Here is a 25,772-nt window from a genome sequence, read left to right on the forward strand (position 1 = left end):
TCCACACCCTCTTGTCTTGTGTAGGGTTGTGGGGATACGGAACTTTTCCCTGAAGCTATGGGCGCAAGGCAGGGAATAACCCAAGATGCCAAAGCCATCGTAGGGCACAGACACCATTAAGATACACAGGAACACCTAGCTAGGGGTAACCTGGAAACTCCAATCCATCATGGTATGTTTTTTTGGACCATACAGTAACCCAGAGGAAACCCCACTTGAACTCTGCCCCTAGAGGTGTGAGGCAACAGTACTGCGCCCCCACAACACCTTGCATCAATTCATATTGCAGATTTTGAGGCAGGAGTCAATTACATATGCTGACAGCTTTCGTTTAATTGGCTTGTCGGTGCGTCATGTCTTCCGATATGTCAATACACCAAAGTTCCCTACAATCCCCAATCAATATCCTTCCAATACCATGTCCACATACATCCATCCATCCATCCATCCATATTCCAACCCGCTTAACCTTCTCGGTCGCAGGGGGTCCCGAGCCTATCCCGGAGGCTATGGGCACGAGGCACGGAACAACCCAGGATGAGGGGTCAGCCCATCGCAGGGCAATGTCCACATACATTCAAAAGAATCTTAAACGGCCAGAAAAGGTCATGTTTAAACACATGCGACATCAATATGGGATGTGCCACTTGTTATTGTATTTCCAAACCCAAGAAACAGTTCTCTGAGAATAGTGCACTTAAACTGGATACATAACGTCTTCTCATACCAATAAAACATGTTTTCAAGTGATTTTTTTGTACAGGTCAAACCGATACTTTCGTAAAAATACACAACAGTCTACATTAACACTTTAAAATCTACCAAGAGGTTTTGTGTATTTTTGTAATGTTTTGAAAAGCTTAAAATGCCTACATTTGGTGTATTTTTTTTTTTTAATCTGTGGTTGCCTGAGACATGACATTTAGTAAATTAATGCAGCATATCATATATGAGTTAACTGACAAAACATATTTAGGACATTTTATTTGTGCTTACCTAATATTAAACAGTTTGCATCATACAGTCATATATTACAACGATTTTAGTCAAAAATTTAAATTAACACTTGAAGAATATATATTCACTCTATTGCAATGCTTAAGAAAATAACTTTAACCTTCGTGCTGCTTGTCATTTTAGGTCCAACACTCTAGACACAAAAAATATCTGAAGGATGTTTTATTACCTGAATAATACAAGTTACAAAACAGGTATTTAAGAGCTGTTTTAGGGAGACGCTTGCCCAGATTTACTTTAGCCTGAAGCAATAAAAGGTAAAACTCTTTGATATTTCTCTGTGACTTCACTGGGATGACAGCATAGCTCATTGGTGGGAAAAAGGCATTTTATATCAGTGATGATGTGATATGAAAAGGCCTTTTTACAGTACAGGCAATAAAACGTCATTCGTTATTGGGTTCTCATGTTGAATTGACCTATTATTCCCGCCCAGCTGATGGACAGAGGTAGTCAGGGGCCACTTCCTGTGGATCCCATGAACACAGTGTTTATGGGGGGCAGAGATGACACTACGTCCCGTACATCAGCGGTGGCTCGGGGAGGGAACAATGCATCCTGGGAATGGAACTGAGGATTGGCTCCATACATACATGGGGTGGACACAGAAGATGTGATGGCTGAGGCTGCTGAGAAAAACAACACAGAACAGTCTGAAGACACACACACACACCCACACACACACACACACACACACACACACACACACACACATATATATATATATATATATATATATATATATATATATATATATATATAACTGGTGCACTGTTTCTCAACCCGCTCCTTGGAGACCACCAGACGGTCCACGTTTTTGCTCCCTCCCAACTCCCAGCACAGCTGTACCAGGTATTTGGAATCCTTGATTGGCTAGGAGCTGGGAGGGAGCAGAAATGTGGACTGTCTGGGGGTCCCCAAGGACCCGGTTGAGAAACACTGCCCTAGAGGACACAATTTTCCTTTGGTCCTTAACAGAGTTATTTAAGACGTAACCGGTTATGAAAATATATGCATTACTGTGCAAAAGTCTTAGGCAGTCAAAGAAAATGTTTAAGGCTATTTATCTCGGTAGTGATTGTATATTTTCCTCTGAAAAAGCACAATATAACATTATGACATATGCAATCTAACCGTAACACAATAAAAAAATAAACAGCAATTTTGTCCATTTTCTGAAAAGTTACCGATATCTTGGTGGACGGCTAGATGAACCGCTTCAGTTCCCAAACCTCTCCTCAGGGGCCCCTCAGCCGTTCCATGGATTTGTTAAATCTCACCAACCGGCTCTCTTCCCTAATGAACTTAATTAGTTAAATAACTCAGTGAGTTACTGACTAACCAAGCAAGGTGGGGTAGTGGTCGAGTCAAAATATACACGCGTGTATTGGATAGGTGCTGCCAAATGCATTGGTGATTTTAGGGAAGGTTTCTGAAGGGCTAAGCTGTCACACATTGACAGGCATAATATCATAGTTTCATATCAACGTGAAGAACATTTATACATCATTTTCTGTGACTGCCTAAGACTTCTGCACAGTACTGTATATTTAGTCAGATGAACTTTGACAATATACTAAAGCAGCGTTTTCCCATTCGGTCCTCAGGGACCCCCAGATTGTTCCCTACAAACCCCCACCAGGGAGCAGAAGTGTGGACTCTTGGCACAGATGCGAGGGGGAGGAACAATGTGGACCGTGTGTGTGGGTCACCGAGGCCCAGGCTGGGAAACGCTGTTTTAGAGCTTATTTATACACGTACATAAAAACTTCTGATTTTGAATTCCAGAGGACTACTGACTCACCACCGGGAGTCCGGGACACAAGGCTTGGAGAGTCACTGTAGTAAGAGCAGACGGGCTTCCTGCCACTGTCATCCAGGATGTTGAGGGGGTCGTGAACGTCGCTATACGTGTGGACGGAGCGTAACGAGCTCACGCTGCTGATCACCGATACGTGCTGGTCGATCACTGAGCCCAGCCTCTGAGGGTCAGTGTAGCCACCGGTGCCATAGTAACCTGCAGCTAGTTTCAAGTGGAAATGTTAATTATCCTCATTACCGTTACTGTTATTTATGCAACTGAAGTCTTTTCTCAGAGTACTGTACTTCATTTCACCAGCTGTGAAAGGCTTGTGCGTGTGTTCATAGGGATGTAGGAAAGCTTTGAAACAGTCAGCAAAATATGAAAAGTATAGAAGCCACCTAACAACACAACAAACTAGGAAAAAAGGCAGAAAAGAGGGTATCAGATTATATACATCCACCCATCCATCCATCTTCTAACCACTTATTCTGGTCAGGGTCGCAAAGGAGCCATAGAATATAGCCTGACTGGAAATTTTTAAAGATTAAGCGTTATAGGTGCCACAGGCCAGTAAAGCAAATAGTAAAGAGCAAAGAGCCAACCCTGCATTCTAGGTCTCCTTTAGCACTGAAGTCCAAGCCTTAGTGTTAGAATACAAAGAGCTTGCGAGGCTGCATTCCATCATGCAGGACTAGCTTATGAGCGTGAAGGAAACTGACAGAATATGACTGTCAGCCAATATCTGTGACAAACAAGAGAGACGGACAGTCCCAGGTGGACGGACGCCGGGAGAGCATGTGATTCTCTGGACGGCCCCCAACCCATACAGACGGGCTGTTACTCACTGCTGGTGGGGTAAGCTGTCCCCTGGCAGGCGCCACTTCCACCGAGGAAGCCGTACCCTCCGGGGTCCAGGAGCTGCAAGCCCTGGGCTTCCATCACGGGCTCCGGCGCGCTGCCAAAGTTCACCGGGGGCCGGGAGATGTAGGAGGTCTCAGCGCAGCTGGGGGCGAAGTAGTCCTTCGCCAGCTGTTGTGGCTGCTGTTCGCAGAAGGAGGGGTACCGGCCCCTGTCTTGGCGCGACGGATAGGAGCCGGCGTGCATCTGAGGCCTGAATATGGCCTGGTAGTTGGGAGCACTGGAGAAGAAGTTGGGATTGGCTGGAGGGATGCTCTGATAGGTGGCGTCGGAGAAGGCCTGGCAGGGGATGTGTGACTGGAGTGGGGTGCAGCTTCCTTGGGGACGGCCTGCCATGGGGCCCTGGTTGATCACACTGTCTCGGTTCACCATTGCCGGGGAGATGGGAGGCGTCATGAGCGGAACACTGTTCTGAGGGAAGTCCACCGGGGCTGAGGAATTTTGGAAAAAAGTGTTTCACAATCTGGTCCTAGGGGACCCAGTTTTTGCTCATGTTTTTAATAATCCAGTTAGGGTCATGGGAACCTAGAGCTGATACCAGAAAGCCGAAATCAAAATCAACCAATCACAGGTCATCGCACACTCATACAGACCAATACCTGAGAGAGACAGGTCTTCTGACTCCACCTCCTGGTAGGCGGCCATGTTTGGGCCCAGCCCATGGTGACCGCTTGTGAGAGACAGGTAGGCCTGTTCAGAGAGCAGCTCGTTCTTCACAGACGCATCACTGGACACGGCAGGGGCTTTGCTGCGGTTGGCAAGGAAGCAGGAACTAGGAGAAGCAGTGAAGGCTGCCTTGCTAGCATCTGAAACAAGGCAAAACTTACATCAAAATAAAAACTATCTAGTCCTAATCACCAGAAATCACGACACAAATGACTTTCGTACCTGCATTTCTCATATATTTATCTAAGAGATTCTGAAGGTCTTGTTCTTTGTCATTGTTGAACTGTGTTTCAATAGCTAGCAGAATATACTCATCCAGAAGCATTCGAATCAGATGGAAAGAACCTGTAAAACATAAAACTATTAATCTTCAGCATGGAGAAAATACATTTTACCACGGCACAAACCCTTAGACCACCATAGAGGTGATGGTGAGCTTAGACTGACTTATCAGTTACACCATCCGCACAGATCCTGGATCACCTGTTTCATCTGTGGCCGTAGGTTGACCTAGAAAGTTTGCTCCTCTGACAGCGTGGCAACGGTGCCATCAGAGACGCAGACAGATGAACGTGATCGTCAATTTTCTTTCCAATCAGGACAGACAGAAGCAGCTGATAAGGGGTCGCTTCCCAGCGCACGGTCATTACATTTTACTGCTCATTGTGGCCTTCATGATCAGGCAGAGACAAAGACCTCTGTTTGTGTTTGTGTTGGAAAAGGCCTCAGCCACAAAGTGCAGGATTCTTCACCAGGGGAATCCAAGTCCAAGCATAAATTCAAGGCATAAAATTTGTTTGCGCGTAAAAAAAAAAAATGTTCCATAAAATAATTCATGGAACAGTAAATGAACCAAATTAGGTAATGACCCCAAAATAATGATTGTTTAATCAGGTTCATTTTTACTTATACACAATATCCTGATAGATTTATAAGATATTTTGATACTGACAGTCAAGAGCACCCAATCCTTACCGAAGCTCGTGGCATTGTTCAGGGTGAGGTTGTGCATGACCCGTGCCCCAAAAAAGCTCCACTTGAGAAGAAAATCCTGTGCTCTCTTCTTTAAAGAACGACCATTCTGCTTACTCGGCTGAGGGGGGGGGGGGGGGGGGGGGGTTGGGGGACAGAATAATGAAAGCGGAGATGTTCACCTCTGGACAAACCAATCAGGGAGGAGTGTTCCATGAGATGCCATACCTTGATGACCTTCTGCTCCACCACGCTGTCCAACCACTCTATAAAAGACTCTACAGTTGCATTTTTCTTAAGGAGGTCTTTCAGCTCTTGGAACACTGTGATAGAGTCATCTATGAAGTATGAAAACACAAGGCATCTATGTTTTCAGTCACATCAACCAATTGTAAGCAACCTCTATTTCTTTCATTACACACATATGCAAGCTATTTATTACAGTCATCAGGTGACCAATCAAAAGAATATTAATAAGGTCTTCTGACAGCGTTTCAGAGAGAAAACATCCTCACATTCGGAGTAGAGGTCTGAGTCGTGGTCTCCACTGCTGGATATAGTGAGCAAGGCCTGAGATCCAATGCTACTGAGGTCCACCTTGTCAATGTCACTCACCATGGAGTTCACCACGTTTTGGTCAAAGAGGGCAGGTCTGGCGATCTAAAAACAACAGACAATCGTCAAATATTTCCAAGAGGATGCCATACGTCTGAGCTGGAGAATATCTACACTTTTCATTTTCATTTGTTAAGTTACCTGGGCAAGATGTAAAAAAGAGGTCTGTCGCTTTAAGGAGGACACAAATCTGCGTGCGATTGGTAGCTTTTTTTCAGAGAGGGTTTCTGGAAGATTCTCTAAGGAGGACACCATCCAGTGTTCCCAGTGCTTGGCAAAGTTCCGAATATCTGCCAAGAGACTGGAAACCATTCTCTCTTTATGTTCAACCCATTTGTTAGAGAGGGACTAACTGTGCCATTTCTGTTTTCATTTATGTTATTAATTACATGCAGATTCAACAGAATCGATTATAACAATAGCTAAACTATTTCTCAGTTATCCTGTCAGTAGGAAAAACATATGGCAAGAAGAACTCACTATACAGTTTATGTCCTATATAAACAAATATATAAATCAAACGTGTCACATTCATATAAAACAAAAAAAAATACCTTTCAGGCATTTCTTGCATTGTAGCAGGAATTAAAACATCAGTCAGAACCTGGAAAAAAAAGACATCGGGTGATTTATTTAACTTGGAGAAATGCCGAATGTCAGCTTGGTTGATGAAGGACTGGAGCTCATACCTTGTACAGTATGGAATCGCACACACAGAAGATGTCAACAGTGACGGGATTCTCCAGCAGAGGCAGAAGGTGTCCGGGCATCCCCTGCCAAAAGTGCAGCAGGAAATTCTGGATCTGGAAGGCAGAAGGCCAGACGTCGTCACAGAGAGCAAGTCAGCACTGCCAGTGAGCAAGAAACCATTTCATTCACTATTTTTTTGATACCTCTTCAAAGTTGCTGTTGATGGCATTGTCTAAAATGCACTGACAGTGCGTTTTGTACATCATAATTAAGGTGTCCACCTGCTTGGGCATGAAAGAACAGTTTTGATGTTATTTTTTTAAATATATATTTTGCAGCAAAATGTTTAAAATGTATGTTAAAGACAAGAAGTGCAGAAAGACTTCATTGCGCAAACCTTTTCTTTGGAGATGCAGCTTTGAAGTACGAGATGTTGGGCACTTGGAAAGTCAGGCAACAACGTTCCCGTTTTTGAGCTGAGTGAATATTTCCGAGTAAAGCCACCCTGCAGAGCACAATTCAAGGTTTCAATGCAGATCTCATTTCATTAAAATGAAGGTAATTATTTAAAATACTACTATTACCTTTCACAGAGGACAAATTAAACAAACATAATTGAAGCTCTTTTCAACATTTTCCACATTGCCATTGATAACATTTCTTTCTGTGAGGACGTGTTAAATACATCAACTATTCTCAATCAGGAGCTTTTAAGCAATTTCATAGCTGAATTCACAGCTCTGCTAACCATCTCAGACTTTCAAACACGTATCTGTAAAGGATGCAAGGGCGTCTAACATGTGATACGTCACTCAAACTCTTAGCACAGAAGACATCTTTAACATAAGAATGTAATAAATCTGCCAATATATTCTGCAGTGCAGTTATAACCATCAATTAAACAGTTAAACCTCGACTGAACAAAATTAATTGATTTTTACCTCATTTTTGAGCTTGCTACCGGAAAACCTAAGGAAAAATGCACATGGCAACAAAATTAATGAAGTGGAAGTAGATAAACAATTATGACGCCCGTCAAAATCAGTGAAGGTGCACATATGCGTTTTATTACGCAATCCCCACACGATGGCATGTGCGCCGTATGACGAGAAACATGATTTATCCATCCATCCATTTTATTTGCCAGAAAACATTTCGACGCATATAGCTTATTAGTCTCAAACACATCATGCCTCACGGTTAACGAAATCTGAACCAGCGCACGGTTGGCCAAATGGACCCATGCAAATTTAATTTACAGCTCTGAGACCATTTGCTATTTGCTTGGTTCTTGTGGTATTCCCAGTTTCCTCCCAAGAGCAAACAGGAGGCCTGCTATCGGCCGGTTAATAATAAAGGTGGACACTGATAGTAGCGGTCATAAAACGGGGGAACATAAAGGCCAGTGGGGTTACCTGGTCAGCCCCTTCCCGGAGTACACAGAGTGGTAATATGCACTGCTTTCTTTAATGCCAATTCCATAGTAATGATACCTGTGGACAATGTTTAAGACAAACAACAATCTTCCACATGAAGCTCAAAAGGCCTGAGATCGCAAAATGTACAAAAAAACTGAATAAATAATCATTACAAATATATTATAAGCGAGATTAAATGATTGCATCAAGACAAACCTTGTCAGTACCTTCATCGGATTGGCTGGCTGAAATGTAATATCATACTATTCTTTCAGAAATAGCCAAATTGTGAAACGTGCTATCGATAAATAAATTGAACTGAATTATGTTTTTATGCCGATTTATCCTCTTACTTTGAATGACCTCTGGTACCAAGTCTCCTGGTTGTTAAGAGAGGAAATTTCTGCCGTATCGTCTGTGAAGCAACAAAAATAGACACATTTTTGTGTCATTAAAACGCAACTTCAAGGTACTCATGCTTAGCAAATAAGAATTACAAGAATAATTTCTGTTAAATCTCCTACCACAGCATAACTCTGGAAATTGAAGATGCAACAATATGTCTCATTCGTGTTGCTGAATGGCAACTTTTCTTATTACGTTTTTCAAGGGGCTGCGCTGAGAATGCATTAAGCGGTCATCGTTTTCACCTTGCCAAATGTCGCTGCGCAGGCCGGATCCAATTTCTCTTTCCTGCAAAAATCTAAGTAGTGAGCATATAGGATGCATCGCGGCAAGCATACGCCATCGCAAACGATGTAGTTCTCTTCAAGCCTGGGGAGAACAGAATCGATTAAAACAATAGCTAAACTATTTCTCGGTTATCCTGTCAGTAGGAAAAACATGCGGCAAGAACTCAATTATAGACTTAAGTATATATTACATTAAATATAAGCTGAATATTTTGCTGCTTGGCTACTTGGGACACCTCCCTAATAACTGCACTATCACCCCCAAAAAAGTTCGTAAACCCCATGATTCGGGACGACATCTGTCACATAGCTACCACTGCAGAGTTAAGTGCGTCTGCTTCTTCTTGTCCTTGATTATCTGAGTGATACTTTTCTTTGGAACGGGCTGCTTTAAAGCCAAATCCTTTGCGTATTCAGATGGATCCACATCCTCTTCAGCAGATGGGGAGTCATTGCAGTCCTCAGTTTCTGTTAGATAAGCAAGATACAAGATTTAAGTGATTTAACACCAATCTGTCTTGCTTTTATTTTGGAGGGTCTGGGACAAGGTGGGGATTATATAGTGATAGCTGTCCTGTTTCTGAAACAGGCAATTACTTGTTAATTACATAAATTAACAACTTACCTGATGAAGGTGAAATACTACTCTAAACACAGACAGACACACACACACACACACACACACACACACAAACAAACAAACGTTTTTATTCATATCTTTGCGGGGACTCTATTTCTATGGGGGGAAAACCCTAATCCCAACAATGACCATCTTAATCCCTCCCCAGCCCTAACCTTAACCATAAGTAACTGAACAAAATACGAGACTTAAGGCATTTTTAGTTTTTTGATTGCATTCACAGATTTTGTGGGGACCTGAAAAATGTCCCCAAGAGCTAAAAAGAATCAGGTTTCGCCGCATTGTGGGGACATTTGGTTCCTCACAATGTGTTAAATACAAACACAGACACATACACAGACACAAGCAAACATATCCCATCACTTCTGTTACATAAAATATTAATGATGATGCCTTGGGCAATGGAATTCTAAGTATCAAAGCTTGCATTTTTATCCATAGTTATACCTGAAGGTTTCTCCTGAAATTGTAGTAATCCCATAAAACCACTGTGCTCCACAAAAATAAACCCTGTACTTTTAAAAGGACTTAAAACAGCTGAAGTGATTTAAAGTAATTTAATAAAACAAAAATGAAAGATGGTTCTTGATGCAGAGGGTAGTCTGACAATGGTATGTCAATTAAACAGGTCGTAGAGAAAAAAAACCATATTTAACAATCGCAAGGCAGACCTCCATCCATCCAATCTACTTACATCCGCTTACACTATCAGCGCAGGGAAGCGGCCTACAGGCTGCGGCACATTCTGTGCGGGATGGCAGCGAATTGCAGGGCACATACACACGCACACTCCCGCATATTGTAACGCACAATTTAAAGCCGCCAATTCGCCTGAACATACGTCATTGGACTGCGGGAGGACACTGGAGTATCCGTAGGAAATCCACGTAACACAAAACGAGTTAGAAATTTGGTTCTGATGTCTTTACATTAGTTACCTGACTTAATTCCCGAATCTTCCTCCTCGTCAATTGAGGAAAAACAGTTATTTCCAAAATCACCGGCGAGCTTCTCGCCCCCCAGCGAAGCCAAGGCGATGTCCTCCTGCTCCGGACGGAGCTTCTTCTCTGATCGCTGCAGACCATGCAAAGACTCATCTCCGATTTGACTCCCCGTGCTCCTTTTCATTGGCATGTTAAAAATAAAATATTGCCACTAAAAAGACAGGCACAAAAAAGCAACGCTGAAAGCATTTAGGAAACACCAAATATCCCCCTTTACAACCGTACCAACTTGTGAATTAAAATTCCACGAGACAAATTCGTTTTTATCTGGTCAAAACTGCGAATACTTCAAATTATTGTTTCCAGCTATTTTAAAACAGAAAAACAGGACACAAAAGCCCCAATTTCACCGCGAGCTCACTATGTCAGAATATAGAATAAAGATTTTAAAATGTATTTCTTTGGCTCTTTCTTCACTTTTACATGGTCAAAAGGCTAGTCTGCAGCAGCTCTAATTAATCCTGTGTCAGAGCTGAATGTGTGGTGAGTAGCGAAGATTCATTTATCATATTTACAGAAGACGGGGAGTAGTTGCGCTGCATTAATGATTAACCTAAACAGGCAATAGTCTCCTTCCAACCCGGCGAGCTGGTTTTGCGGCCTCGGCCGTCTGATCTAGGCTACATTAGCCTAAACAAAAAAATTAAAATAAAACACCATACGGGCATCACATTACCACAGAATATATAGAGTGAATTAAAAATAGTGTACAACAAAAATAAAATTATTATTATCCCTTTAGCGCCACGTATCACTTCTACAGTAATGGGTGGATAGAATTAAATTCGATTAAATTACCTAGTAGCTGCTGCTGACACAGAAACCCATGTAGTTACCAAGCATGAAATGTACTGGACACAGGAATCGGAACGTACCTAGATTGTATCAGTATATGCAAAGTATAGACTCCTCATTTTCATTCATTATCTGATATATATATATATATATATATATATATATATATATATATATATATATATATATATATATATATATATATATATATATATATATATATATATATAGTTATAGTGGGTAGGATACATATAAGCTGTACTGACAACTGCAAAGGGGATGTCTGATGTAGGTCTAATTAGACTGAAGTCAGGCGGCTATGGTAATAAAAGCAAGATCGAAATATCTCTCAGGTGAGCAGTTTGTGTGAAGGTGAACCGGAGCCTTCAACGTGCTGTTAAAAATCAGGGTGAAAACAAAGTGTGTGTGTGGGGGGGGATTGCTCAGTCATATTTTGGGCAAAATGTAATTGCAAAAAACATTTCTTTTGAGTTGTTGGCATGGACTCCTACATAAGTTCGTTTTTCTTCCCGTATCGCTTCTGGCAGGATTTTAAACGCGCGTCACAGGGCATTTGCAGATTCTCCCGGCCAGCAGGTGGCAGCAACGGAAACGCAAAAATCTCCTTTATAAGCCGAATCGCCGGAGACCGAAGCGTTTTGTTGCTCGATGCCCGGCGTTTGCACCGATGGGTGTCCGCGGAGTGACAGGATGGTGTGACGCGCTTCCTTGTATGTTACTGATATATATATATGCATTGCCATTAAAACATAATACTGCTCTGCGACGAAATTTTGCTAATCGCGGGAAGAGAGTAAACACATTATAAATATTTATATAAATATTATTGGTAACGTCAGCGCCGAGTACTTGTATGCAATGCAAACTACCATGTCGTATCTAATAATATGAGCCTTGGCTGCCACATTCTGTCATTTATTTTGAGAAAAACGAGAAGGAGGGCCTAGCCAAGTGACCAAATGCGTGTTGCAGCCAAAGGTAACAGGCAGCGTGTAGGCCAAGAGATATACTTAACGAAAAGCATTTAATATCTGCTAAAATAAAATAAAACTGCAGTTATAATTTTAAAATATCATATAAGCAGCAAAAGAATTAAGAGCGATGAACTAGTATTTAAGAGTAGTGCTGGACGCCGTATATTACACTGCCAGTACCGCGTTTTTGTGTGTTGGCTTAAACGAAGTTTACTCGAATAATCTTTTCCCCTAAGGTTTTTATTAGCCTGTTTACAATGATAGTGATATAAAGCGGCTAACGGGGCATTTCTCTTTTGCAAACATTTAAGTTTGATTAATTCATTAATATTAATTTGTTTCGTGTGTTGCCAGCACTTCGCTAGGAAAAAAGTTTTAACTATTAATCATTAGCGACATCTAGTGGATGCTGTGTGCCGTTTATAAAACAACGAATTGTTATTGGTTTTGCGTTTACATAGTCTGTTCTAATAATTAAAACCCTCTGCAATTGCTTGTTTTGCCGTTCTAGAATCATGTGATCTAACGCTATTCATGTAATTTCATTTAAAATTTTGTGACAAATGATGCCTGTCCTATCTTTTCAGGAAAACTGCTGTAATGCTTTCAAACATTGATCCAGGAGCCCAAAGGTAGGTTGGAATAGAATTGCACAAGTGTGTATTCATTATTTTAAAGTTATTTTTAAAAATGTATTTAAAATCACAGGTGCTCCTATACCAAACTTGTCGATAAATTCTAAATATTAGGTCTGCGTCTTTAATAGTTTTGAAACTACAGTCCTTTGAAATTTTAATTAATTTTATGCATCTTTTCTGAACGTGGTACGTTCCTCTTACTGAAATAAGCCTAAGTGTCAATTCTGAAACCGTAAACTATGTAATATTTCTGTTTTGGTTGAATTTTTATGGCAACAAGCGTATAGCAGCTCATTCTTTAAGAGATCAGGAGGAGGGTCGGCAACACCAATGCGTTTTTGTCAGATCATCTTCAGACGTGTAGGAATACATGGTAAAATACATGTATGAAGATGGATCACTGTTCAGATGGTCAGATGAGGCAACTTTGGAAATCAAAAACAAAAAAAAAAAAATAATTGTAATACATGCAATTACTGCACAGACATGGTGTAATATGATAGTAAAATAACTTGGAATACTTTATTGGGTAATTATATAAAAAAAATTCAATATAATGTGTATGAATTTTGACATATACTATATTTGAAATATCAGCAAACATTATCTTCTGTTCTAAAAAGCACCCTGAATGAATTTTATATATATAAATTTATATTTTTTATTGGAATTATTTCTAAAGGCTTCAGTTAGATACAGGCAAGTCACAAGAGTTATGACAGAAAAAAATGTTTGCAAGAAAACAGACCCTTCTAATTGATGACTTTTCATTATTACCTCGGAAGTCATTTCTATAGATGTGATGTTCAACTGTACAAATAGACAGTATTTTAGCAATGCAATCATTGAATATCAACCTAAAAGACTGTTTGGTATAGAAAATGCTATTCCTTGTCCACTACTGAGAGATTTCTGAATATTTTGGTTGTGTATTTATCTACATACATTTAATTGACTTTTTTTATTTGAAATGTTAAGTGAAGTGACATAATATTGAGGGACTTACAAAGTAGGTTGTGAAATGTCATTTCTGTTTTCAGGCCTCAGGGGGACTCAAATCCCCCTACATTTCATTCCCTTGCCACAGTGGACTTACTGCTGACACATGTGGATTGCAGTCCTGTGGAGACATTGGTGCAATTCCAGGGTCAATATCTGACCATATGTGAACTGGACTATGACATACTGCAGAAAGACATACAAAGTACAGAGAAAACAAAAGCCTGGTTGGATATTGGGGAGTTATGTTTGGTGAAAGATGTCGCCTCATCCCATTGGTACAGAGGCCAAGTTCGGTGCAAACGAAATGACCTGTTTGAAGTGTTTCTCTTAGACTATGGCAGTGTTCTGGCTGTCAGTTCTGAGTGTCTGGTTTCTGCTTCTGAAGAATTGTTTGCGCTTCCGCCTAAGATTGTTTGTGGATTTTTTGCCAATATACTGCCACTTGGCGAACACTGGAATGTTCTTGCATCTAAATATTTCTGCTCTCTGATAGGAACTGAAATCAAGGGACACATCCAGGCTCTTCTCTCACACAAAGTGGTGATTTTGGAAGTGGTTGACGTCAACATGGACCTCTTTAGACTAAACTTGGGAAGGCACGTGGATGTTGAAACGTTCTTTTTCCTTGTAGGGATGTTAACAGAAGTGCCAGTTCGTCAAAGATGTGGATGTGCTGAAATCCTCTTGACTGAGAAGCCAAATAGTCAGAAGTTCTTGCGCACGTCTTCAGGCGTACAAGAGATTGAGAATCTAATGTTGTTTTTTGGGCCACAGCTGACTGTGGGTAAAAAAGAAAAGATCAGAATAACTGCGGCAGTAAATTCGAAAACGTTTTATTGCCAGTTGGAAAGCATGGTAAATGACCTGAAGGAGATGTCAGAAAAGTTGTCCTCCTTCTGTGACTCCAAGAGCAAAGGTCTTTGTGATAAAGGACTTGGAAATCTGGGGTTACTTTGCGCAGTCAAGGGGAAAGATGATAAATGGCACAGGGGGATTGTGCAGTTTCTCCCTGTAAATTCTCAAGTACGAGTCTTGTTTGTTGACTATGGATTCTGTGAGTCTGTAAGAGTTGAACATATCTGTCAGCTTCCCCCCAGTTTCCTTTCGATACCAATCATGGCTTTCCATTGTACTTTATCTTGTTTAAGTGAAACAGATGAGAATGTTCTGAAGGAGCAACTGGAACATATAAAAATGGGGCTTCTTGGTGGAATTCTTGATATTCAAGTTGACAGTTTTGATACTGATGAAAATTTGTATTCTGTTACACTCAACAGTGTTAAAGCTGATGCTGAAAATGGGGAATTGCAGGAAAATGGCAGCCATCCGTCTAGACTAGTGAGAGATTCGGATTTCTGTAAAATGGGAAAAATATCCTCTGTTGTGAAGCACACAAATGAAAAAGTGATGGAATACTCGGAGGACGTAGACTGGTTGAAGGACATAAAGGATAACTCCATCTTCAGAGGTTTTGTGGAATATGTACTAAATCCATCTGATTTTTGGTTGAGGACAGAAGAACGGAATTGCAGGTTTGAAGCTATGTTGCACAACATGGCAGAATATTTCAATGACTTAAAGTTACATGAAGGAATTCTTGAGAATCCACTTCCTGGTACACTTTGTTGTGCAATGTATGAGAAGGATATGCAGTACTACAGGGCTGTAGTCAGAGAGATTATTGAAAACGGAGCTGAAGTGTTTTTCATAGACTTTGGAAACACGGAGAGAGTGCCATATATGTTTATTAAAAAGCTTCCTCCTGAATTTGCTGGTGAGCCTAAGTTTGCCATAAATTGTTCACTCGCTCATGTAGTGTCAGTGGAAGATGTGTGGACAACCCAGGCAACGAACTACTTCAAGCAAGCTGTATGCAACAGAGCACTCCTTGTGCATGTAGTACAAAAGAAAAATGACAGGTTAGATGTTGAGTTGTATGAAAAGGAAGCTAGTGAAAGTATTAACATGCTAATAGCACGAGCAAAAATGGCAGTATTCTGGAAATCCAAGGCTAAAAAGCTGCAGAGTGGAAAATTTGCCAAGTGCCAAGGACCAAACAAAACCAGTCCTGCTAAAGAAATAGGCAATAAAGACCGAAATAGCTCAAGCAAAAGTTTAGATCTAAGATATCAAAATAAAGAGACAAGAGTAGAAAAAAATACATTAGCTACAAAGGAGTTGATGCAAAATATAATGGTAAGACAAATACCAAAACAAGACACCTCTGTCAAGAAGATTTCTTTCAAAGAACAAATATTGAAGGTTGGAACTGAACTGTCTGTCCGGTGCTGCCACTTTAATTCCTCTTCAGATTTTTGGTGTCAGCCCCAGAGCAAGCTGAAGAACTTGGACAGACTAATGGCGAAAATCCAAAGTTATTACCAAGAAAATGCTGATGCCTTTCAGCTTAATGAAGAATGTTGTGTTGCAAAGCATCAAGAAGATGGAAAATGGTACCGTGGCCTTATCCTCAGAACTCAGTACAATGAATTTGATGTCCTGCTTGTAGATTTTGGCATGACCATAAGACAGAAAACACACAACCTACGGGCAATAAAGCAGGAATTCCTGGAACTCGAAATGCAAGCATTCAGGTGCAGTGTTTATCCTTTACTTGAACCTGCAGGTGAACATGATGTTTGGAGCACAGACGCAGACAAGGAACTGAAGACCTTCGTTCAGTCAACTTCATTAAATTTAAAGTGTACTGTACATTCAACGATGGTTGTAAATGGTCTTTTGTTCAGTGTTGTGGACATCCACACACCTCTGCAAAGTGCAACAAAATTGCTCATGGAGAAAGGGTTAGCAAAGCCGGTGCATCATCCAAAACTCTTTCCGTCAGTTGATCTCTCTTCATATATGTTTTCTATGTTCGACATGAAAATTGGTGACAGTGAGACTGTGTATGTCACTCATGTTTGCAGTCCATGGCAGTTATATTTCCAGCTGGATAGAAATGGAAAGATGCTTGAAGATCTGATGGAAGTAGTCACGAAACAAAGCAATGAAATCCCAAGTGAGACTTCTGGTTTAGACCTAGCAAAACTTTGTTTGGCAAAGTACATCATGGATGACAAGTGGTACAGGGGTCTGGCCTTCCCTGTCCAGTCAAACCAGCACTTAAATGTGTTGTTTGTTGACTATGGGAACATGCATATAGTTGAGAAAAAAAATGTCCGGCCCATTCCCAGACATGCTACAGACTTGGTCTTTATACCCATGCAGGCTATGAGGTGCAGCCTCGCACATGTTCCCAAGGGGGAAGCCCTTGCAAAGGTAAATACCTGGCTTGAAAACGCTGCCTTAAATAAATTACTTAAGGCCACATTTGTTGAAAGAGAAGATGATGGCACTCTCATCTGTGAATTGTTTGACGGGAATCTGCACCTTAATGAAAAAGTCAGAGAACTCATGGTAACGGATAAGCAAAAAGAAGAGACTCTGATTAAGAAGGATATTATCCATTCTGAGAAACCAAGTGTTGGTATTGAGCAGCCTAAAGCTAGAAGTAACATCAAAAAGAGTTTAAAAGTCAATTTGGATAAAACTGCAGCCCGTTGTAATTCCAAGCATTTGTTACATAGAGTGAAATCTCAGCAGAATCCACCAATAACTAAAGCCTCAACATGGCACATGTCTAACCACAAGGTAAAGAGAGATTCAAGTGCACCACTGAATAAAACAGACAGTTCAGCAATTGAAACTCGCCAGTATAAAGCAGTAAGTAGACCTTTGAGGCAGAAAAGCTGCACTTTTAAATTGCCAAAACTCGCACAGCTCCCAGAGACTAAAATAAAGCCAGGCTTCAGAGAAGTAGGGTATATTTCCCATGTGAGCACGGTCACAGACTTCCATATTCAAATGGAAAATGAAGAGAGGACGATTTTAAGATTGGCCGAGGACCTTAACAGTTCACTGTTCAGAGATCAAACAGAGCGTATAACTGGAAACGTGAATATTGGTGATCTTATTGCCGCGGAATACAAAAAGGATGGCGCTCTCTACAGGGCTGTTGTAAAAGATGTCACTGAAAATCAAATGAAGGTGGAGTTTATTGATTACGGAAACACAGCTGTGGTTCAAAACAATAATGTGTTCAGACTGTCAAACACTTTCCTACTACACCCCCGACTAAGCATACCTTGCTCCACTAAAGAGCCTCTTTCTTTTGGGAAAGAAATCTTAACTGTAAGTGGAAAACCATTCATGGTTGAATTTGTGAAGCAATGTGAACTATGGTGGATGGTGAACTTGGAGAGTGCCAAAGAGGGTATTTTACCAGCTCAAAAGTTGTCACTGCAGAAATGTAAGGATGAGGAGGAAGTTTTTTGTGATTTATCTGCAGAAGACAAACAACCTGTAGGTGAATGTGCAGCTGCAGAGGACAAGCAAATATGGTATCCAAGCAGAGATGGACAAGGAGTTAAGATCCCAACAGTGATGTGTGATAATGTTATAAGAAAAAATCCAACTCTGACTGAATCAAAGAAGAACACAATTGTAAACTGTGCAGTAGTGTGGTCAAAAAGAAGACAGCTGTTAATGTCAAGCAAGCATGGAGCACCTATAGAAAGGCAAGTAAAAAAATGCTGCAAGAAAAAACAGTCAGCCAAATGCATATCACAAGGAGTCTCCAAAACTTCTGACATTAAGAAAGCAACCATTCCACCAGATCCAAAAATTATACCTGGGCAGGTTGAAGATGGGACACTTCTATCTGTTTTGGAAAATGGAGATTTTTATATCAGACTTCACCAAAATTCAAGGGACTTCACTTTGCTTTGCCACCTTTTACAAAAAGAGGCGTTCAAATGTGACTTAGTTCCTGCAATAGAAACCAGAGAGGGACTTGAATGCTTGGCAAAGTTAACCAAAACTAACCAGTGGTACAGGGCTGTGGTACAAAACACATATCAAGGAAAATGCTCAGTCTTCTTGTTGGATCACGGTATCTCAGAAGTGGTCTCTGTTCAAGAGATTAGAGAACTCTGTGAAGGGCTTAGACAAATCCCAGTGCAAGCTATTTTGTGTAGGTGGAACGTGCCAGCTAAGGCCACTGCAGAGGCAGATGAAGACGTAAAGCACCAGCTGAAGGATATGATAGAACGAGATATCAAAATCAAGTTGGTGTCATATTCTGCAGTCTCCAAACTCTGGACAGTAGAAGTTATGATCAATGAAATGTATCTCAGGAAGCAACATAGCAAAGTCAAGGAAAGCTTGGAGATTCTTCCCAAGGAATTGTCAATGAAGGAAGAAAACACGAAAGAGAGACATCAAGCCCCAAGGCTCTCTCTGGCTCCCGTGAAAACAGATGTGGGCTATTTGGGCCTAGCCGTAGCAGTTGCTACTCCATGTGGCTTCTATATTATTTTGAATGACTTGCTTCTCGCCATGAGCATGGTGTCTGCTGCTGTAGATGATCTTCCAGATGATTTGGTGTCCTTGCCCGAGTCATTTTTGATTCCAGGAGCATGTTGCCTGGTGAGATCTGAAACACAGAAAAAGTGGTGCAGATCCGAGATTGTGCACATGGACAGCAAGTCTGTGGTAGTTAACCTTGTTGACTACGGTCATTGTGCGGTTGTGCCTTACGTGCATCGTCATGACATCAAATGGCTTCCTGAGAAATTAACAGCCATACCGAAAGTTACCCATCCTTGTGTACTCAGAGCAGTCAGGCCTTCTGGAGAGGATCATTGGTCAGATGAGGCTGTTGTATGTTTCCAGGAGCTCATGAGTAAGGGCAGCCTTATGATCTATTTCAGGCAGTTAGTTTCTGAGATGCAATGGGAAGTCGATATTTTGTCACAGGGTGTTAACGTTGCTAAGGCATTAGTCAATGCGGGATACGCCACTTACATCGATGGTTTGCTGTCACTCCGGGTGCTAGAGGAACCAGTCGCTACAAGGGCATCTCTAGAAAAATGTACCACTATGGGTGTTGATAAAACTCCTGAATTAAATCCAGAAGACACTTTTTTTCATAACACACTAGACTCTCATCAACAGTTACAAGACTTAGGGACTGTGAGCCAGCATGTGGACCTTACAGCAGAGACTGAGAATCAGAAGTTTGTAGAAGAATGGCAGGACCAAGTGGGAACTGATGAGGACTGTAGCCATCAGAGAACGGAGGCGTTTGCAAGCATTGGTGCTTCGCAAGAAGTCAGGAAATGTAAGTGCATCTCGGTGTCAAGGGTCTTTCATACACAGAGGGCTCCAGTTTAAAAAATTCTTCAATTTCTTACTGCGACCTGAGAGACGGTTGTTCAGTAAAAGTCATATTAACAGCTCCATCTAGAATTGAAAGTATCAAAATTTGAGGAGCTTTTATTCCTGCATAACAGGTCCCTTGTTTTTGGAATGAATACAAAAGAAAATGAAGGTGGAGGGTGTTAGTCCTTAGTGCAGGGGTAGGAAACCTGATCCATGGAGAGCCGGTGTGGCTGCGGGTTTTTGGGATGGCCTCTCAATCAGCCAATAACAGTGGATTCCAAGGACTGGAGTTGAGAATCACTGCTTTATTATTGGCTGACAGAGGTCATCCCAAAAACCCGCACCGGCTCTCCATGGATCAGGTTCCCTACCCCTGCCTTAGTGTAAATTCGAAGCCTTCACCCCCCCATATTAAGGCATATAAAAATGAATATGCTTGCAAAAAACATTTTCCAGTACCTCAACTTACCTGTCTCCTCACAGGTGTTCAGATGTGAGCATTCTCGGGTAAGTCAAACCTGCCAAAATAGTACAAATAAGCATAGCATATCTTATAAACATTAATAAGCACTGTCTCAAAATACACTTATAAAACGGGCTGTTTTATGCAGACTTCACTATTTTCTGATTCCCACCATTTCCTAGCAAGAGAAATAAAGTCTATATTAAGCAGTCCTTTATATTTACAAATTAATTTGCCGTGGTAACTTTTTGAATAAGTAACTGGACAATATACAGAAATCCTGTTCTGAGTTTTTCAGATTTTGTATTCCAGTTTTGTCAAGTTGTTTGCCTAGAAGAAACAAGAATGGACACTCCATGACCAAAGAATTTGTTTCTCTCGTCGTTCTAAATACTTCTAAGTACATTAAATGAGGTGACTTGGTAGCTAAACTTGATGTTGACATTTCATTTTTTATTTAAAAAGTATTCGTGTTTAGTAGTTTTCACTAATTTTGCAAAGGTGAAGCATTAATTTGTTTTTTATACACAGTTATTTATAGTGACAAACATTTTAAATGGTTAAGTAGAGTAAGTATGCGTATCAAAATTTAGATTAGATTTATACAGCAACTCGATGTTGCAAATGAATGCTTTCTTTTGTAAGTCTGTACCATTTCCAAGACCTAAAAATATATTACTGTGTGTACAAGCAGTTCAAAGTGGAAAGCAGTGAAAAGGAGTTTCAATCTTCAAAATCCATATAATTCAGGATTTGTTCGTTTATTTTTTGTATTCACATTATACTATAGAATGTATAGTAGTGTTTTATAAAAAAAATTCTCTCAGAACATCTTCATGTACTCTACAAGACTTGTAACAGAAATGATGAAAAAAAACCTGCCTTTTAAATATGGATCACTGCAAGAGACTGCAGAAATATTTTGGTCTCTCTTGGTTAATATTCTGTATTCCAGTACCTTTGTTTAAACATTCATATTTTTCACTATAATAAATTTTTTTGAAAAAAGATCGTCTTTTGATCTTTAAGAGCATTATTAACCCTTGATATTTTTTATTTTTTTTTATTGTCTTTAAGTCCTTATCTCTACTAGAGCAAATGTTAGTACTGTGCAGTGTGCAACGAAATGCTTTTCCACTCCCTTCCTGGATGGTACTTGACAAAATATGAAATGCAAAAAAAAAGCAAAACAGCATAAAAAGATAAGTAAAAATAGAGGGGAAGAAACATGAAATGACTGCAAAATAGACAGTACAATACCAGTATATCAGCAATTGAATAGCTGAAAAATTATTGTAAAACCAGAATGGGATCTTTTCCCTGGTGTTTTTATTTTACTCATTGACGATAGCTATGCTGGGTTCACTAAAAGCAGAGTTCATTCTCAGTTCCGTACAACTGAAATCGGGTTATGGGGGAAGTAATTTGAAGTTATGTTAAGGAACGCTTTAAATTTAGTCAAATTTGAATATTTTGGAATATTAAGATTTATTACATAGGATTAGAGACCCAATATAAGGAAACATACAGATGCTTACAATACAATTAGTGAAAAGTTTACGACAGAATAAAATTTAAAAAAAAAAATTTTGCTGTCAGAAGTGGGATTCGAACCCACGCCTCCAGGGGAGACTGCGACCTGAACGCAGCGCCTTAGACCGCTCGGCCATCCTGACACTCGTTAAACATAGTCGCTAGTGAGACTTTTCATCACAGTATTGATCTAGAGAAACTTTGACCACAATAAAATATAATGTTTAGATCTATTTTAATTACAGCTCTCTTATTTTATTTCTATTAATAGTTTATTTAGCTTTTGGGTGTTTTTTTCTACTTGGAGGTCGAACTACGCAATTACGTAATAGCTTTAAATATACAAGTACTAACCGAGGCGAAAATCTTTTCAATGGCCATATGCAAATGTATATGAATTAATTTCACATATTCTACCAAGCTTTTACAATTCACGTCACATAGCAAACGGAAACGCTCACAGTCATGTACCTTGTTTACGACGTAGATAGGTTATAAACAAATTGTTAAAGACGGCATGGAGTCTTGTCAGAAACTTACAGGCTTGGTTTTTGGAAAGGTGGTCGACATTGTCCTCGTGTTGTCATAATAACGGCCACTTACTTGAAACTACTGGTACACCATTAGTATGAAACGGAGAGAAAAAAGTCTGGTAAACGGAAAATATGAAAAATAAATTTAAAGTTAAAGCAGTTGCATGTTAAGTAATCTTCAGTAATTACACATAAATATCAGAACAAGAATGGATAATATATGTCTCCAACAACCTTCACATTCCGGGAAATCCAGGCACATGCATTGCCCATTTTTACAGTCACTAATATTTATTAAGTTTCGGAGGTTTAAATGATTTGTTCCAAAAGTCACGTTGATGCGACACTAGTGATGGGAATAACATTAACAGAGCCCGCGCCGGGGGCGAGAATAGTTCAGTTTAACTTCCCCTTTCATTTCAAAGGTTGTGTGCTTAACAGTAGGGATGTATATGGGGCGCCGTTTGTAAAGATAGCAAACATTTTTGTACTTGCCACTTTTTCAACATTTAGTGCAATTTTCTGACATTTAGCTAGAAGTCAATGGTGTTGTGGATCATCAGGTTTTTTTGCTGTGTAAATTATGTTCAAAATTGTTCAACATATGTAAATATAAATGGCTTGTCTATATATAAATATTAAATGTAAATGTTAAATATAAATGTTAAATGTAAATATAAATATAAATGTTAAATATAAAACTTAAATGTAAATGTAAATATAAATGTTAAATATAAATGTTAAATGTAAATGTAAATATAAATGTTAAATATAAATGTTAAATGTAAATATAAATATAAATGTTAAATATAAAACTTAAATATAAATCTAAATGTTAAATCTAAATGTTAAATCTAAATGTTAAATGTTAAATCTAAATGTTAAATGTTAAATCTAAATGTTAAATGTTAAATCTAAATGTTGAGAACGTATGCAAATTAGCCACGCCCATTTGCGTAAAATGGGCGGTACCGACGAGAGCGCAGGTTAGGGCTGATGCATATTGGTCAATACTGACACGCGAACGTGCTATCTTTCATGTGATGTGTTTAGTGATTTTCATCTGACAAACAGAAAAAGTATGCAGTAATAATAATGGAATGAAGGGGAAACATTAATGCAACAGTCTTCATGTGCAAATGAAAAATCATATTGTCTAGCCAACAGGAAGCTACCATACACATAAATAAAAAATATATGTATACCTATATGTATTCGTTACATTTTACAAAAATACTCTGCAGACTGATGTTGCTACCTATCTGTTAGCTGTCACTAAAGTCAGAACTTACTGATATCGGTGATGTAGGGGCATTAATACTGGATGTGCATGAGTGCACTGCCGTTATTGAAATGTGACCGATAACCACGATCCCCCTCCCGCCCCAAAATACATTCATAGCTTTCCGATGTCACAGTGGAAGGTGTACATGATGTTGCTCCCGGCTGTGTAGCAATACCATGTAACGCAGCGCGAACAACTGCCAAAACTGCACATTCTATGGCCTCTAAGTGAGCGGAATTCGCCATATTGTCCTGCATCAGCCCTAACCTGCGCTCTCGTCGGTACCGCCCATTTTACGCAAATGGGCGTGGCTAATTTGCATACGTTCTCAACATTTAGAGTCTACATTTAACATTTAGATTTAACATTTAACATTTAGATTTATATTTAAGTTTTATATTTAACACTTATATTTATATTTACATTTAACATTTATATTTAACATTTATATTTACATTTACATTTAAGTTTTATATTTAACATTTATATTTACATTTACATTTAACATTTATATTTAACATTTATATTTACATTTACATTTAAGTTTTATATTTAACATTTATATTTATATTTACATTTAACATTTATATTTAACATTTACATTTAATATTTATATATAGACAAGCCATTTATATTTACATATGTTGAACAATTTTGAACATAATTTACACAGCAAAAAAACCTGATGATCCACAACACCATTGACTTCTAGCTAAATGTCAGAAAATTGCACTAAATGTTGAAAAAGTGGCAAGTACAAAAATGTTTGCTATCTTTACAAACGGCGCCCCATAGATGTAATATTCTTTTGCTCACTGGTTGATGTTTTGGCGCTTTTTTACACGATGATTAAGGGAATTGCTTATTGATCTATATATTAAACTAGATAGTGACGGTGTATGTTAAGGAACAATTTGTATTAAAACGAAAACACTCTGTTCAAGTAGAATGAGTCTAGACGGAATAAACTGGATTACCGTTTATAAACTAGCGTTATACAAATAATGCAGTTTCCTATGCAGGTTACTCTGACGTCAACTTACCTGTCAGTCACTAATATTCAACTACAACGTATTTTACTCATCTTGTTTGCTGGCATAAGTAACTTAGATATTAAGAATTCCTCAAAAAAAGTAATAAACCCACTAAAATTATTCATACAAAGTTTAAAGAATGACAGGTTAAACAACAGGCGATGACATTGTTACCAATTGATAATGCTACGAGACACATATCAGTTTACAGAAGTCCTGTTCATAATTCCATGCCCTTCCGTTTCTCTTTACTCCTATCACTGAAGATAAAGTTCTCCCCAGGGAAAGTTATTCAGAAAAGCAGAAACACCGTTGGTCGGCGGAGAAAAAAAAAAAAAAAAAAAAAAAAAAAAACACATTACATACTACAAGAGCACTGCTATACTTGTAAAAGATTCACTTCTCCATATACACTCATTCCACTTTATTAGGAACATTTTGTGTGTATACTCATTTCTGACTTAATGAAATGTACCTTATAGCTGCACTTTCTAGGTTTCCAGTCCAGTTATGTACATTGTCAAATAGCATAATTTTAAATCGTTTAGTGTGCTTGAGTCATTTAACATGCTGTGAAATTCAATAACGCTGACATTTAAGAAAACAAATCATTCCAACTATTTAGTAGTCAGCGCTTGTATCTTTCTGCGTAGAGACAAACAGTACATTTTATCCAGAATTATATCTGTTTACATAACTTATTATAAACCAAAGCTCCATCATTTAAATACAATTGCAACCGTAGATTTAAGTTGTTTATAAAATACTTCAATATAAAAACAATGAAACAATGTTTGCACGCCACTTACTTCCACAAGGGTCCGTTCTTTTTTATG

General features: G+C 39.4%; 2 protein-coding genes and 1 non-coding gene across 15 annotated transcripts; 1 reads left to right on the plus strand and 2 right to left on the minus strand.

The window, feature by feature from the left end:
- Nucleotides 1-974: 974 nt before the first annotated feature.
- On the minus strand, nucleotides 975-25,249 carry rfx6 (regulatory factor X, 6). 12 transcript variants are annotated; one of them, XM_048985544.1, is made up of 22 exons: nucleotides 25,111-25,249; nucleotides 24,946-25,025; nucleotides 20,558-20,606; nucleotides 10,371-10,587; nucleotides 9,107-9,260; nucleotides 8,751-8,874; nucleotides 8,454-8,515; nucleotides 8,098-8,175; nucleotides 7,624-7,651; nucleotides 7,080-7,187; nucleotides 6,886-6,966; nucleotides 6,682-6,795; nucleotides 6,547-6,596; nucleotides 6,134-6,293; nucleotides 5,893-6,037; nucleotides 5,606-5,715; nucleotides 5,381-5,498; nucleotides 4,628-4,750; nucleotides 4,339-4,545; nucleotides 3,667-4,170; nucleotides 2,822-3,040; nucleotides 975-1,670 (listed from the first exon to the last, which is right to left on the minus strand). In XM_048985544.1, exons 4-22 carry the CDS (start codon nucleotides 10,564-10,566, stop codon nucleotides 1,471-1,473), a joined length of 2,781 nt encoding a protein of 926 aa, XP_048841501.1. In that variant the 5' UTR covers nucleotides 10,567-10,587; nucleotides 20,558-20,606; nucleotides 24,946-25,025; nucleotides 25,111-25,249; the 3' UTR covers nucleotides 975-1,470. The 12 variants fall into 12 exon arrangements, with proteins under 12 accessions (XP_048841501.1, XP_048841498.1, XP_048841497.1 ...); XM_048985541.1 differs by lacking the exons at nucleotides 24,946-25,025; nucleotides 25,111-25,249 and adding exons at nucleotides 22,625-22,696; nucleotides 24,719-24,923; XM_048985540.1 differs by lacking the exons at nucleotides 24,946-25,025; nucleotides 25,111-25,249 and adding exons at nucleotides 22,625-22,693; nucleotides 22,852-23,062.
- tdrd15 (tudor domain containing 15) lies at nucleotides 11,837-22,000 on the plus strand. 2 transcript variants are annotated; one of them, XM_048985535.1, is made up of 5 exons: nucleotides 11,837-11,962; nucleotides 12,814-12,858; nucleotides 13,905-20,047; nucleotides 20,572-20,595; nucleotides 20,864-22,000. In XM_048985535.1, the coding sequence occupies exons 2-4, from the start codon at nucleotides 12,827-12,829 to the stop codon at nucleotides 20,583-20,585; spliced, it is 6,189 nt and encodes a 2,062-aa protein (XP_048841492.1). In that variant the 5' UTR covers nucleotides 11,837-11,962; nucleotides 12,814-12,826; the 3' UTR covers nucleotides 20,586-20,595; nucleotides 20,864-22,000. The 2 variants fall into 2 exon arrangements, with proteins under 2 accessions (XP_048841492.1, XP_048841493.1); XM_048985536.1 differs by lacking the exon at nucleotides 11,837-11,962 and adding an exon at nucleotides 12,028-12,230.
- trnal-cag (transfer RNA leucine (anticodon CAG)) lies at nucleotides 22,145-22,227 on the minus strand. The gene has a single exon. It is a non-coding gene; the product is annotated as a tRNA-Leu (tRNA).
- Nucleotides 25,250-25,772: the final 523 nt, after the last annotated feature.

Source organism: Brienomyrus brachyistius, chromosome 19 (assembly GCF_023856365.1).
Source record: "Brienomyrus brachyistius isolate T26 chromosome 19, BBRACH_0.4, whole genome shotgun sequence".
NCBI lineage: Eukaryota > Metazoa > Chordata > Actinopteri > Osteoglossiformes > Mormyridae > Brienomyrus > Brienomyrus brachyistius.